At 48.1% G+C, this 16,478-nt stretch overlaps 1 protein-coding gene across 1 annotated transcript; it reads right to left on the bottom strand.

The window, feature by feature from the left end:
* Window positions 1-6,251: 6,251 nt before the first annotated feature.
* On the bottom strand, window positions 6,252-16,189 carry YWHAH (tyrosine 3-monooxygenase/tryptophan 5-monooxygenase activation protein, eta). The gene is made up of 3 exons (XM_006762103.2): window positions 16,150-16,189; window positions 14,515-14,762; window positions 6,252-7,698 (listed from the first exon to the last, which is right to left on the bottom strand). Exons 1-3 carry the CDS (start codon window positions 16,187-16,189, stop codon window positions 7,045-7,047), a joined length of 942 nt encoding a protein of 313 aa, XP_006762166.2. The 3' UTR covers window positions 6,252-7,044.
* Between the last annotated feature and the right edge of the window lie 289 nt (window positions 16,190-16,478).

Here is a 16,478-nt window from a genome sequence, read left to right as displayed (position 1 = left end):
GTCTCTTTTCCCCAGGGAAGCCGTGCCCATCCTCCTCCACCAGCAGCAGGTGTTGGATTGGGAATGAGGGGTACAAACCATGCTGTCTCCTGGGGAGCCAGCTGGTGAGGAGGAGGCTTCTCCCTCAGCCAGCTGGTCCATATGTCACTGTACCCAGCCTCTCCCGCCTCCTCCCACAGGCCGTGTCCTGTGCACACCCACACCCCTTGCCCTCCCGCCTGATTCTAACAGTCCCTAAGATCCATCAGTTACATTTCCTTTCGCCTCAGCACCAACCTATGGGGCAGACATTGCTGCTGTCACCATCCCCATTTTACAGAGGAGAAAACTGAGGCACAGAGGTGTGTTCTCGTCCTCCCACCTGTCCCTTAAGTTCTGGAACCGGTCTGAGCCTCCGTTTCCTCGTCTGTAGGAGGGGCTCCTGTGGGTATAGGAAAGCAGCTGGTGCCCATTGGCGCTCAGGCCTCGGGTCTGCCACCTGTTCTCTCCACGTTTATTAGGGGGGTTGGTGAAAGGAGATGCCTCCTCCTCACCAGCTGGCTCCCCAGGAGACAGCATGGTTTGTACCCCTTAGTCCCAGTCCCTGCTTCCTCACTCCCCCACCCCAAGTCACTCATGCCAAGTACCGTCCTGAGTCCTTCCTTCTTTTTTTCTTCTTTTTTTTTGGTTAATCCTCACCTGAGAATATTTTTCCATTGATTTTTAGGGAGAGTGAAGGAGAGAGGGAAAGACAGAGAGAAACATCGATGTGAGAGAAACATATCCATTGGTTGCCTCCTGCACGTGCCCTGACCAGGGCCCGGGCCAGGACTCAGCCTGCAACTGAGGTACGTGCCCTTGATCGGAATGGAACCTGGGACCCTTTGGTTCACAGGCCGATGCTCTATCCACTGAGCCACTCCAGCCAGGGCCTGAGTCCTTCCTTACCCTCACCCCTTACTGGTCCTTCCGCAAATCCTGTCGGCTCCACCTCCCAAATATATCCACTGTGCCCTCCATTTCACTGCCGCCACCCAGGGCCCCACCACCGCTCTCCCTCCTGGGCAATCTGCTCTCCCACCCTGCCCATGCCTCAGCAAGGGGAGATTTTAAAAATACAAACAGGACCAGGCCTCCCGCTGCTGAACACAGTTCCCTGGGGCCTCCCAGTGCTCTGGCCTCCAAAGTCCCGTGAGGCCCGGTCCCTGCCACCCTCCCCACCCTCATGCACAACCTGGCTCCCTCCTGCTCTCTCCTTGGCCTCGTTTGAGCTCCTGTACTCTGCACACTCCCTTAGCGCATGCTGTTCTCTTTGCCAAAACAGGCTTCTCCCTGACTCCATCCCACACCCTTTAGCTAACTCTTCTCCTGTCCTGGCTGCTTCTGGTACTTCCCAGTTTGGGTTTTTTTTAAATATATTTTTATTGATTTCAGAGAGGAAGGGAGAGGGGGAGAGAGAGAGAAACATCCATGTGAGAGAGAATCACGGATTGGCTGCCTCCTTCACGCCCCCCACTGGGGATAGAGGCCGCAACCCGGGCATGTGCCCTGACCCGGAATCGAACCGTGACCTCCTGGTTCATAGGTTCAATGCTCAACCACTGAGCCACGCCGGCCAGGCTGGTCCTTTTGTTAACACATCCCTGGCATTCTGCGTCTTCCTTTCTGGGCACCGCTCTCAGTCCGCACCGCAGCGTTCACTGGGTGGCTGCGGGATTACCCTCGGCCCCAGCACACACACGACTGTGAGCTCCATTAGTTCAGGGACCAGCTGGCTTTGCTCCCTGTGGTGTCCTGGTGCCCACACGCAGGAAGAGCTGAATCGATGCTTATGAGGGCGAGGGAGTGAGGGAGGCACCTCCCTGATTATGGGCGGGGTCCCATGCCCTGGTTTACTTAAGAAGGCCCAATTTTCACCTGTCATCCCAGCATCATCATCATGATGCCCTGGTTCATGCTCCAGTTTGGTGACATATTATAGGTCAGCCTAGTTATTAGAAGGGAAGGATGGGGATTCACCTGAGAACTCCTGCTCTTTCCCAGCCCCATGCTGGTTTCCGGCATCTCCCCTCTAAGCCCAAAGCTTTTTCTTCTTGCTCCTGAGATGCTTTTGTTTTTTTTAAAATATTCTCCATGCATTGCCCCCAGCCCCCAGAAATACATAAGTATTCTGTTGCCCATTTCACTGCAGAACTGTCTTCCTGGATGGTTGCCATGGTGATCAAATGATGTCACTGCCCTGGAAACAGTTGCCTAGGAGATGAGTGATGTCACTTCCAGATGATTGCCATGGTAACCATCTCAGTGGAACTAGGGGGTGGCCAGGAAAGAGAAGAGGGTGGAGGGCGGATGCAGAGGGGACAAATGTGAAGGCCGGAAGGAAGAGGGGGCAGCGCAGGGGGGAAAAGGCCAGGAAGAGGATGAGGACCATCCCTGAGCAGTTGAAAATAACAGAATCTCAGAAACAAAGGCACCAGAGATCCCCAAAAGCACTGGCCTCCTTTTCAGGGGCTGCTGAGAGGCCAGAACTTGCTCAAGGTCACACCACCAATTTAGAGATGATGTTAGAACCAACCCTGAGGCCTCATGAACCTCAGACTCATATGGCTCATTGGTAGTAGACTTGGGTGAGAATATAAAGGATTCCCTTTGGTCATTGCATTTTTTTAAAATTCTGCCCTCAAATCAATCAATTATTCATGAATTTTTAAAATATATATATTTTTTATTTCAGAGAAGGGAGAAATAGAAACACCCATGATGAGAGAGAATCATTGATTGATTGCCTCCTGCACACCCCACACGGGATCAAGCCTGCAACCCGGGCATGTGCCCTGACCAGGCATCGAACTGTGGCCTCCTGGTTCATAGGTCGATATCCAACCACTGAACCACGACGACTGGACATTCATGAATTTTTTCTAAAAACAAATTCTTATTGTGAACTGTGTGCTAGGCCCTGGAAAAGGACCTAAGTGCCATTTTCATAGTTACTTTATTATTTTATATTTTTAGCGTAGCTCCCCCACTGGCGTGTCAGCACCAGGACAGGTAACTCACCAAGGTACCCCTAGCACCCGCCCAATGTCCACCATATAGTGTTTGTTGAATGAGTGAAGACGAAGTGCTAAGTGTCAGGTGTGGCACAGACCCACAGCACAGGAGCCCAGAGAGGGGCACACTGCAGCGGGCAGGAGAAGGTGGGATTTCACAATGAGGGTTTGAGTGGGCCAAGAGAAGAAAGCCATTCCAGAGAGGAGAGTAATGGTTTGAGCCAAAGTGAGAGCTGAGCAGGCTGAACAAGCTGGGTCCAGCCAGGGAAAGAATTCAACTGGTAGCGGATGGGTCCACCTCTGAGTCATGCTATAGCTGTAGCACCTACAGGGACCTCCTCTCCTGGTAGAAGGCGCTCCAAGGAATAGGAGGGGGAAAAATATCAGGGTACATGGCCCTGGATATGCCTGGTGGTGGGAGTGGGGCAGCAAAAAAAGACCAGGCAGCCCAATCGGCGTGGCTGAGCGTCGACCTATGAACCAGGAGGTCACGGTTCTATTCCCGGTCTGGCCACAAGCCCGGGTTGGGGGCTCAATCCCCAGTAGAGGGCGTGCAGGAGGCAGACGATCAATGATTCTCTCATCATTGATGTTTCTATCTTTCCCTCTCCCTTCCTCTCTGAAATCAATATATCAATCGAGACCAGGGAGTGGGGCCTGGCTGAAGAGGCAAGCGAGGTGAGTCTGGTTGAGGAGGAAGAGGTCCCATCCAGGAAGACCTGGAGTGTCAGGCTTCCACCGTCTGCCTGCAGGCAACATGTTTTTGCGGAGAACAAGGGCCTTGGGGTTCTGCCACTTGCCAGTTGTGCAACCACAGGAAAAATGACTTTTCCTCTTGGAACTACCACCTTCTTCACAGAAGGTCAGCTTTGAATTGTCCACTAAGGAAGGTCCCACAGAAGGCAACCAGCAAATGTTACTTCCTTCCCCTGCTTTGCACAGTGGCATGGCAGTTGTACTTTGGGGAAATAAACTTAATGAGGGGCCGGAGCCTTGAAGGCCGTGTGGCTTGTCAAGGCTGCCTGGTGCACGGGCAGCAGGCCCTGCTGGAGCCCACGAGGGCGGGGAGAGCTCTGACTTAGCTGAAGTCTTGGGCAGAAGCGGTCCTCCTGACTTCCCAGCTGTGTGAATCCCAGCGGTCCACAGCTCTGCTGCTCAGTTTCCTCATCTGGAGGGTGGACACAAAACCTTTCACAAGACAGACATGAAATGAAAGTTTTCCCACAGCCCCTGTTCTGAGGAGCACTTCAGTGTAAGAACAGTTTTTGGTGTTTTTTATTGACTTCAGAGAGAAGGGAGAGAAACATCGTGAGAAACATTGGTCGTTTGCCTCCCACAGAGGCCCCACTAGGGGATCGAACCTGCAGCCTACGCATGCGCCCTGAGCAGGAATCAAACCGCCACCTCTGGGTGTAGAGGACGACGCCCCAACCCAGCCACACCAGCCAGGGCGTAAGAACACGTTTAATGTCCAGGTTTGTCGAAGCCCAGTGTCTTGGCCACGTAAAGCTTGTAGCTTTAAAATACCTGACCTAATTGAAGTGAGACTCAGTAACCATTTTGGCTAGCAACTAGGCCAACTTGAAGCAGGCTTCCTAAGGAGTTTTTATTAACACGTGGGTCATTCCTCTACTTCAAAATGAGAAAACAGGTTAAACTTCCATGCTTAAAAAGTTCTGTGCGCCACCACAATATAAGCTCAAGGACAGAAATTTGGGTCGTTTTGCCAGGCTAATATCAAGCTTTAGTCAAGAATAAAGTAGTTAAGCCCTGGCCGGTGGCTCGGTTGGTTGGAGCATCATCCTGTACATTAAGAGGTTGGGGGTTCGATTCCCGGTCAGGGCACATACCTAGGTTTCGGGGTCAGGGTGTGCACAGGAGGCAAGCGATGTTTCTCTCTAAAATCAACTGAACCAATCTGTTGGTCCCAGGCACGGCACTGGAGGTGCTAACAATTGTGAGGGGCTGGAGTCATCACCTGAGGAAGAGTCCAACTGGTGATGCTGAACCTCGTCTTGGGGAGCAAGAAATGGGGAGCATGCTTAAGAGCAGGGGTCCTCAAACTGCGGTCTGCCAAAAATATTTACCCGGCCCACCGGGTGTTTTTGCCGCCGCTGCCTGTCCTGCTTAGCCGCAGACTCATCCCGGGCCCACAGTGTGCATGTGTGGAATGTCTGAAGGACAGTGAACTGGCCCCCCGTTTAAAAAGTTTGAGGACCTCTGCTTAAGAATTTAGGTCTTTTTCTTTTTAACTCACACAGAGGTTCATTTTTCAATTTTAAAGACTACTCAAAGCTTTCTTAATATTAATCAGTAAAGGTTATTTCAGGAATCCAGGTTGTGTCCCTAATTAACATCTTATGACACCTAATACAGGAAAAATATTAAGAAAATTTGAGGGCCAGCTGGAGTGGCTTAGGCTGAGTGTCAACCCAAGCACTAAGAGGTCACTGGTGGTTTCCCCGTCACTGGCACATGCCCAGGTTGTGGCTCAATCCCCAGTGTGGGACATGCAGAAGGCAGCCGATCAATGATTCTCTCTCATCATTGATGTTTCTCTCTCTCTCTCCCTCTCCAAAATCAGTAAAAATTTTTTTAAAAAAAGATTTAAAAATAAAGTTTTGAGGACATGTATAAGCTCAGTATGTACCTTGAGTTTAAATACCAACCAGCATCCGTAGGGTGGGACAAACACCCTCCCTCCCAAGCTAAACTCGGGCCTGGCCTTTCAGAGGCTCCCATTAAACACCAGTTTTCAGGGAGAGTGAGCGGATAAGAGGGGCTATGTTGGCCCTAACCAGTTTGGCTCAGTGGATAGAGCGTTGGCCTACGGACTGAAGGGTCCCAGGTTCGATTCCGGTCAAGGGCAGGTGCCTTGGTTGAGGGCACATTCCCAATAGGGGGTGTGCAGGAGGCAGCTGATCAATGTTTCTCTCTCATCGATGTTTCTAACTCTCTATCCTTCTCCCTTCCTCTCTGTAAAAAATCAATAAAATATATTTTTAAAAAAAGAGAGAGAGGCCATGTTGACTGGGCTCACAGAAAACTATTTAAAATGCAGGAGTTTTATGTGTATATTACAAAGTGTGTAATGGAATCAGCAGGCAAAAGAACTTACTGTGTGAAAAACGCTTCATGTTTGAGACACAAACCAGTATTCAAGGTGGGGAGCTGCTACACAGCTCCTTGAGGAGGGGAAATGAAGACCATACGCCTAGCGATATCCCCAAAGCAGCATTTATTTACCCACTGAATTCCAAAACATTTAATTTAGAAGTCTGGCATTTCAATAATTACCCATCTTGATTGACAGGGGCTGACACACGTGGTGCTGTCAGGATACACAAGGACAATAGCCAAAGGGTTACAAAAAATAAATCCATGATTCTTAAACAATCGCAACCAAAACAAAGTTACAGGTATCAAAACTTTAGTTGCACTGCATTTAAGAAGGTTTGTGCACATCATAACTTAAAGAGGCAAAACAAGGCGCTACTGAAACCTCACGTGAACAGTTTATATAAAGCTGACGGAAAGAAGGGAGTGTTCTCTTTGTATCAGCTTCCCTTAACAGTTTTCCATTAGTTGAAGGAAGAAGAGGTGGGAGGGATGAATTCTTTTTTGCATGCACAAGATGTACTGCTTATTAACAAAACACTATCAGCTCATTTTAAATGGATCTTTTAAATATCATTGTAGCCGGTTTGGGCTAATTCTCCTTTCTAAACTTCCCCATCGCTCTCACAACTACCAACAGGCATAGTAAATGCCTCATTCAGAACGCACTTGTCTACACAATTCAAAAGAAAGCTCCCCTGGGCTCCAAGCAACCATCGATCCAGCTACGCCCATGAAGGTGGATCTGAAACTGCTCCCCAGGGGGCGGGGGAGCGGATCTGAGTAGCGGCGCTGCCAATACAGAGGGTTAGCACTAGGTATTTAGTGATTGTGGCGAGGAAGAATCAGTGATGAGGGGGCGGTGGTGGAGGAAGGGCGGGAACCTGCAGGCTCTTCAGTTGCCTTCTCCTGCTTCTTCATCCTGCTGGTCGCTCGTCCAGAGGGTGAGGTTGTCTCGCAGCAACTGCATGATGAGCGTGGAGTCCTTATAGGAATCCTCGTTTAGTGTGTCCAGCTCAGCTATGGCGTCATCGAAGGCTTGTTTGGCTAAGAGGCAGGCCTGCTCGGGCGCATTCTGGATCTCATAGTAGAACACGGAGAAGTTGAGGGCCAGGCCCAGGCGGATGGGGTGCGTCGGCTGCATGTGCTCTTTGCTGATTTCAAAGGCTTCCTTGTAGGCCGCCTCGGAAGCTTCCACCACACTGTTTTTCTTCTCGCCGGAAGCCACCTCTGCCAGGTAGCGGTAGTAGTCGCCCTTCATCTTCAGGTAGAACACCTTGCTCTCGTACTGGAAGTCGTTGCAGTTCTTGATGAGGAACTTGTCCAGCAGGGCCAGGACGTCGTTGCACACCGTTTCCAGCTCCTTCTCGATCTTCTCCCGGTAAGCTTTCACCTTCTCCAGCTTCTTCTCGTTCCCGTCGGCCATGGTCTTCTGCTCGATGCTGCTGATGACCCTCCAGGAAGACCGCCTGGCGCCAACCACATTCTTGTAGGCCACAGAGAGGAGGTTCCGATCTTCATTGGAGAGAGGTTCGTTGAGCTCGGTCACCTGCAAAATGCCGAAGATATTAACACTGAGATCCAAGTCCAAAAATCTTGGAAAGAAGCCTTCCCTTCATTCTAACCAACAACCCTTCTCGAAAGCAAGATTATGGACAAGCCAGTCTGGAGGAAAACCAATCGGACACGGATCCTATCTGAAGGAAGACTGTAATCTCACCAAATAAACAAATACTTGAAACTCATAAGGGTTTTTGAGAAATCCCTAATCCAGACCTTATAAGATGTTGCCTTCACCTTGGCAGAGGAATGGGGGAAAGGTAACCATGGGAAGGTGGTGAGGGGATGGTACATAAAGGTGGGTGAAAGCCCAAAGGTTCAGCCATTCTCCAAACGATATTCTCGAAAATAAGATCGTGCGATTCCTCTGTCAAATGTTCAAAACTTACAGACTAGAAGACTGTTCCAGACTCTACTCCCAGCTTTATATTCTAGAAAGAAGCAACGAAACCTCCCTCATATACATATTAATAGGTAAGCGCTTCACAGAGGAGATCAAACACCACACAGTCTAATGGCCAGTTTCAGCCGTGTGGTTCCGTGGAATCCCACTGGGACACCCACCTTCCCTCCCCTAAGACAAAGCGGATGCATTAGGGGCAGTAAAGTGCCCTGGCCTCCGCTCTGAAAGGAAGTAGAGCTACTCCGCAGCGAGCTGCACTCCACCCACCTGACAGGAAACCCTGACTGGCCATCAAGGATGGAAGCACCAACTGCTTTACCTGGTCCTGTTACATGTCACAAGCTGTAACTTCCATTACTTAGTTCTCCATGCTGCCACCTCCAAGCTATGTCATTGGTAGAAAGAACAATGGACTGTGTTGTTGTTAAACTTTGTCCCCCAAAAAGTTCTGCTGAAGTCCTAATCTGTAGTACCTGGTTATGTGACCTTATTTGGAAGTAGGGCCTTTGCAGATATAATCAGTTAAGATGAAGTCATACTGCATTAGGGTGGATCCTACATCCAATGATTGCTGCCCTTATAAGGGAAAGGAGGTTTCGAGGCAAACAAACACAGAGAACACCCTGTGATGGTGGAGGCAGAAACTGGAGTGCTGTGTCTACAAGCCCAGGAACACCAATGACAACCAGGAGCTAGGACAGAGGCAAGGAGAGTTCTTCCCCAAAGCTTCAGAGGGAGCACAGCTCTGCACTCTGGGGGGTAGCACTAGGAAACTAATGCACACTTGGAGTAAAAAAACCTTGGTCAAGGCCTCAGCAAGGCCAGTAAGTTGCTAAACTGGCCTGTATCGTCTATAAAGTAGGGCGATTCCTTAATTATATGACCTGCTGGTCAAGAGAAGCACTTGGGAAACCATAAAATAACCAACAACAGAAAGGTGTTACTGTAAATCAAACCAAATAAGGACAGAACCTCCTCCAGTGGAGGGGAAAAGCCAAGTTCAATGGAGAAAGCTATTAACAGCATATTAAAAACAGACATGCTTAACACAGACTGAGAAGACTGAGCAGTGGAGAATCCGAAATTTTAAAAACGAACATAAGCAACAAATGTAATCATTTTGTGTAAAATTAGGAAACTTGTGCCAAGTTCTTAAAAAATGAAACAAGCAATTATGCACTACCGCCCAACTCTTCAACAAAGCCCAGACAAAATAAAAATACCAGCTCCCTCTCTAATCTATTTATTTCCCTGTCCCCAGTCCCCTTATTGCTTTGCCATGATCCCTAGCCTGGATTTTCTCCTCCTCTGGCAACTCAATGACTCCAACCCCCTTCTCTCTTCAGCCTAGTCTTTGCCTTCAAGCTGCCTCTTGCCCAGGGCAGCGGCCTGCAAGCCAGGTTCCCCATTCCTCCTCACTCTGGCCGAGTGGGGTCTCTTAGCTCTGTGGTCTCTGTGATCTGCCAGTCTGTTCTCTACTCACCCACATCCATGCTCCCTTCAACTCGTTGAAGACCTGTAACCCGACTAGTTTTCCCCAACAGTCAATACCTTTAATCATCATCTGTTTATTAGAAACATAGTCTTTGTAGATACTTGTTTGATAATTTGGTCTTTTAAGGAAGAAACCCTCATAAATCAAAATTCTGTCTCAAATACTCTTAAAAGTCTCAGAATGCTTGAATCCTCTAGATTCTAGAGTCTAGAATAACTTTCCTAGGGCCAATAGTCAATAAAACATAACCTGAAGCAAGAACAGAATTTGGAGAGCCCCCTAGATCTTGCAGTAAGTACATCTGACTAAGCCACTTGACATGAAAATGCTAATGTCTCCGTCCGGGGTCCCTGTACACTCCATCCTTGACTGATGAAGCTGCAAAGTTACACAAAGTAACTCTCCAAAGGGCACCACTGAACCCCAGTGCACATCTGAGACACATTACATACCACAGAGAATGTTCGTACCAGGGGCAGCGTCATTACTTAAGGCCATCTGGAGTTTAGCCTGAGCTCGGGTGTGACCTGGCATAAATCACCTTTCATCAAAAGCAAAAGGGGCATCAGCCCAAATGATCTCCAAGGACTGCAGCGCCCAAATCCTAGGCTCCCATTTTTCCTGACAGATAAAAGGCCTGGTGAAGGCACGAGGCTGATGTTACTAATGTACATGAAATGTGGGTGTATCTGTGCATTTCAGGAATTCACGTAGCATTCCCTTTCTCCCTCAGGAATAAACTGCCAGAAAAGGCTACTGGGCAGTATTTTTAATGACACCTCCACAAGGAAAATAATTTACTAGGAGGTTTGGTGTTTATGTAACAATCACCTGGTTGCCTGCCAGTCTGAATGAATCACTGTCAGCATCAGCTGAGGGTGACTAACATCTCCAGGCAAGCATTGTTCCCAGAACCCCAGCCAGGACCCAACTGGATACATTTAAATATGGTATTTTCTTTATCATCCTGGCTTACAATTCAGTTAACAAAGAGTAACTTATGGAATGAAGATAGGTTTATTACTTGATCAAATAACTCAAGAAAACTGGGAGTGTTCCCAGATGGGAAGAAAAATTATAGGTCAAAGGAAAATCAGATGGCCCATTAAAACAAAACAGATTCCTAGCCGGTGCTGACTGGCGATACTTATTGTAAATAACCTTCATAATATTAGTTATTCCAGGTCCCAACACTTCAAATTCCAAACGACTGGAGCCAAGAGACCCAAAGAGAAGTCTAGTCCTGCACTAAGCGGGGCAGACACTGGGAGGCGATGTGGCCTAATGGAAAGAAAGGAAAGCACTGCCTGCTGGTCCCACCCACACGGACACGGAACCAACATGATCATCTGGGGATTCTATGGGGATGATTTACTGTGTCTCTGTAATCATGGTTCCCAATGAGGAACATGAAGGCAAGACAGAGAATTGTCAAGATGGAAGAGACCTAGACCATGGCCCTCAACCTTCCTTCCACTCTGATGCCGCAGGTCAGCTGCCCTCTTGCAGCGGCTCAAGGCACTAAGCCCATCTGTGAAGGCTCCCCCACCTCTGCTCACAGCCCCCTGCCTTCTCCTCCTGCCCTCTCCCCACCTCATTTCATCCTGCTGACACTCCTCCTGTAAATCTTGAATTGGTGGGCCCTGCTCTCCACTTCCTTTAAGGACGGGGCTCCTTGTCAGCCACAGGACTGGTATCCTTACCACACAGCCTTGGGCTACACCAACTCCCAGGCCTGGGCACTCCCTTCCCCCTTCTCCCTGCTTCCACATTACACAGCATGACGAAGAAAAGTCACAAATAACCTGGCCTACCATGAATTCACTTCTCTTCCTATGACACTGCTGGCTTACTCAAAAATCCCTCAGGGCCTCCTCCCACTAACTCACCAGGCAATAAACTATTCGTTTGTGAGTAAAAATAGATCCACTGCTAAAAATAGCACAGGGAGTATTTGGGAAAACTTAAAGTTCTTATTCTGGGAAACAGCCAGCCTCAAAAGTAATACTGAGCAAACAAAAATGCCATCCCCGAGCGGCCGGGCCACAGCTGGGGCTGCTACTTCCCCTGAACGGCACTCCCACCCTTCACAGCTACTCCACACACTACCACCCCACCTTCCATCGCTGCCCCACCCGCACACTACCAGCTAGTTTGCTTTTCATACTAGTTTATAACAGAAGAAAACAATTTTCATAAACAATCAGATAAACATAACCACATCATAAATCCTTCAGGCTGCTGTGGCAGAGTCCTATACATCTGTACATGTTTTCTTTTCTAAAGTGAGTTAGAGGGATGAAAGCTTTCTTGGCTGACTCTCCCTCGAGTCAAAGTCCTGAAAGTGCGGATTGTGCCTGGTTCCAAGCTGGCAAGTCACCATCCGTCACCACTTGCCCAGGCCTGGAAAGACCGCGCCCTGTCCTCGCCAGGGTGAGGCTGCAGGTCTGTAAGGCCACCAGGGGCTCAACTGCAAGCTGAGAGCTGATGAGTACAGGTAGTTAGTATCTACTCAAGCTTAGCATTCATGAAAACAGCCACCCTGTACCACTGAGGCTGCCTGGGTCCTGCTCTTGACCTGACTGGACATTTTTGCAGGAACTGGCAGGAGTTGAATACAACCTCATCTGAATGGCATGACTGCAGCACCACACTGAAGGTTTCCGAAGCTGTGCCAGACTCTGATCACAGGAAAGTGCCAACACCCATCACCAGAGAGGAATGCCAAGGCAGCAAGGAGGAGGGCGACAGAAAATAGGTGGCCTCCACTTGGACACTAACAATTTTCCTAACAACCTAAAGCCTGAAATCTGGGCGTCTATGGGCTAATACAATATAAAGGCAACATAGAAAAACAACTGGTGCCAAGTGCATCCGTTTCTTAAAATACATGTATAATTTAACATAGCCCTGCACTTAATTCATCGCAGGGACTCAAAGCCCATTCGTATTTCAGTTAAGCTTAAAAAATCTTGGTCTTCAAGAGAATAAGCAAAATCTTGTCCTGACCAGCTTTCTCAGTGGTTAGAGCATCAGCCTGCAGACCAGAGTCTTGTGTTTGATGCCCCCAGTCAAGGGCAGGTACTTCGGTGCCTGCAGCCCTGTAGGAGGCAACCAATCAATGTCACTCTCTTGTTGCTCCTCTCCCACCCCTCCCCCACTCTCTCTAGAATCAATGGAAAAAATATCCTCAGGTGAGGATAAAAAATTAAAATAACTCGTTTGGTTGATGAACCAGGTGGTCACGGTTCCATTCCAGATCAGGGCACATGCCCAAGGTTGCAGGCTCAATCCCCAATAGGGGGTATGCAGGAGGCAGCCGATCAATGATTCTCATCATTGTTTTTCTCTCTCAAATCAATGTATTTAAAAAATAAAATAAGAGAAAAAGCAAAATCCAAATGTGTGATTTTGCCTTTTATGCTCCTCTGCTGCAGCTAAGATCTGTTAAGTAGTAGATTCTGGTTTCATTTTTTTAATTGACTTGAAAGGAAGGAGGGAGGGAAAGGCAAGCATTGATTTGTTGTTCCACTTACTTATGCATTCATTAGTTGATTCTGTATGTGCCCTAACTGGGAATAGAACCTGAAACTTCAACATATTGGGATGATGCTCTAACCAACTGAGCTACCGAGCCAGGGCCAGTAGATTCCATTCCTAATCAAACGGCAAAAATAACTTACATCTAATAGATGAGCTTATGTGTTCAGGAAGCCCACTGACGTAAAAGGCTTGGAATTTCATCACCGATAATGACAACGGCTAATATACCAGAACGTATACTAGAAATATTATCCCTTAGCCTCACGGGGCACTAACATATGGTAAAGTGACAGTTCTAAATTTAAGAGTTCAAATCCTGGCTTTACAACTTGACCATGAGAAAATTAAACTCTAAATTCCTTTTGTAAAATAAAGTTAACAGTATCTATCCAGAGTGGTTATGAAGATTGACTGAGAACGCACACATGGAATAACAGACACCATTTACTGAGTGCCTAGTAAGTCAAATGATAAATTCCACAAACTTGATGAATTATAACATGGAAAATACATCTGGGGTACCCCCTTACAAACTATATTCTGGAAAACAGCCTACCACTAATATAGAATTACAGACAGGAGAAAACACATTTTGAGTTCCTTGAAGGCAGTGGTGGGTTCCTTGATTGTGGGAGCTCTTCTGGAGATATTTCAGAAACCCCAAACCCAGATAGGGGCCACCACTCTCACTTCGTGCAGCAAAGCTGTGAACTGTTCGCTATCTGAAGTGCCTTTTAACTCAGATATTACAAGAATCCAGAGCCTTCTTCCTTCCTCAGACAATAGAAAAAGCCGTAATTACATTTCAAATGTCTGGTTAGTGGGAAACGGGACTCACTCGTTTCTATCTATATTTCGGGCTGTAGTCCCCGTGTGGTTTTAAGGTTTCACACTAACCACAGTGTTGGTGCACCTCAAAGCATCGTTCGCTTTACACTCTCTCACCCGGGCCGCTCGGCAGCTCTCCTTTCACACGGCACCTGCTCACTCCCCATTTTCCATAATCTCACAGCTGTCGGCTCAGTGCCCTTTGCCCCCGCCTGGGCCAGGTGCCTCCTCCTCTCCGACTCCCGCTTCCTTAACTGCAGCTTTGTTTCCTGCACTACCGACACCCAAGCCCTTCCCATGTAATTCTGCCCATCCTTTGTCAGGGCTGAGAAACACGTGGACTTCTAGAATCTTTCACTGTCTCTTCCCACTATCATCCTCCATATAAGCTACTACGTATGAGGTGAGGAGCTTGAAGGCACGCCTGTATTTCGCCTGAGACATTTCCTGCCTCTTCAAATTTAGGAGTGAGTGGGCAATGGCAGTTCTCGGCTGAGTGAGACACCCCAGTGCCCATGACTTTTCTTAGAGCTTACCCACAGCCTCCTCCAGGTGGCGCTGGTATCATTAAAACATCGATCATCACAAGCAGGCAGTATTATTAGATGCCCATTTATATGATAAAGGGAAAAAGAAAAGTTAGAAGAACGAAGACCGAAAATCAGCGTGACAGTTACACCAACATTAGCTTTACACTGCAGAGGACCCAAAGCCCAGATAGAAGTTTCAAGGTCACAGAGTGGTGGCCTCAGAACACTCCTCCACTCAGGTGTGCTGCTCCGTTCTCCTCAGAGCAGTCTACTTACCTGCCTGGGGGAAAAAACTCACATAAAGCCAGAGGGCTTCTAGAATTCACTCTTTTCAAAAGCTCTTAAGGCCTGTGACATTAATAAAATGGAGACTTGAGTCTTCTCAATAATATTAAGAATGTAACGTACAGCCCTAGCCAGTTTGGCTCAGTGGATAGAGCGTCAGCCTGTGGACTGGAGTCCCAGGTTCAATTCCGGTCAAGGGCATGTACCTCGGTTGCTGGCATATCCCCAGTAGGGGGTGTGCAGGAGGCAATTGATCGATGTTTCTCTCATCAATGTTTCTAACTCTCTATGCCTCTCCCTTCCTCTCTGTAAAAAATCAATAAAATATATTTATTTTAAAAAATGTAACGTACAAACATCAACTTAGTTTTCCCACTGACCCTGCCAAGTCCTTTCCAATAAACATATTCCACTAATTTCGATGACAAAAATATTTTTTAATACAAGAAACAGGCATATTGACACATAAGAAAGGTTCTTATTTTTTTTTTACAGGAGTTACCTTGAGGAAGTGGCTTATCACAATTCTGAGATGACATGATTACAGCTTGGATTGACTTTTTGATGCTGGCTGGCTTATCCAAACCATCCATCAGTTCAGTTCGGCTATCAGATTCCCCACACGTGGCGGGGTCCGTGGGTTTGTGAAATACTATACCCCACAAAACTCAGAGAAAAACTGGACACAAGTCGCTGCGAGAAAGCCTTTTTCAAGCCTGGATATGAAGAACAGAAAGCCCATGTTTTCTCGCCCCAAACTATTTCTTATGCTGTTTCTCCCTCCCTTCTTCTCTTCCCTCCCACTTGCGTGTGCCTCGGTTTCCTATCGCCCAGAACACGCCTTCTAGTCCTTTTGCCGTAACCTCCATTCACTTTCTTTCAGGCCTCATGCCTTCATTCCCCTAAAGGCTCCAATACCCACAGGGTGAAGCCAGGGTCCCCCCTAAAATATCCAGAGAGTCCCCCCCAATCCCAGCACCACTCTGTTACTGGGGAGAAGAGGTCACTTAAGTGTGACTCGCTGTGTGGACAGAAGTGGCTTTATCGCCCAGAAATTAAAGCTCAGGACCTCTTCCAAGGAAATGAGGCCACACGGCCAGTCCTGATTGTGAAAGTTTCCCAAAATGACTATCTTTTCCATTTATTTTCTTAAACGGGGCCTCCAGAACCGCAGACTGCAGTTCCAAACCTAGATGGCCCAGGTGTGGGTGAAAAGCCCTTATCTAACCCACACCATGCCCTGTCACCATTGAGTCAACAACTGGGCTGCGGTTGTGGTTTCCATTTCCAAACCCGCCTTGTTCGTGGGCCGTAAGGACACTCCTGGAAACACAACACTTCAAGCGTGTTTCTTACCTGGATCATCCCAAACCCCGACCTCACCAACATCCTCCATATCACATTAATATCAAAAGCCGTACAAGGAGTTTTTCGGATGACTCAGAAATTTCAGGGCACCTCTGGATGTGTTGCTTCTCCCCTAAGAAATCCCCTCACAGAGGCCGGCAAAAAGGGCAAATGAGCTATGACCCATGGAAGTAATTCTCAAACTTCAGCCCCCTAAAATCTGCCAGGAGAGCCGGTAAAAATGCAGATTTCTGGGGCCCACCCCCTCCCTCCCCCATAGTCTGAGACTCTTTGGGTCTAAGGTGGGGCCCGGGCGAATCCTTCCAGGTCTCAGGAGG

This window comes from Myotis davidii, unplaced genomic scaffold (genome assembly GCF_000327345.1).
Source record: "Myotis davidii unplaced genomic scaffold, ASM32734v1 scaffold478, whole genome shotgun sequence".
NCBI lineage: Eukaryota > Metazoa > Chordata > Mammalia > Chiroptera > Vespertilionidae > Myotis > Myotis davidii.
This window is presented reverse-complemented; position numbering and strand designations above follow the sequence as displayed.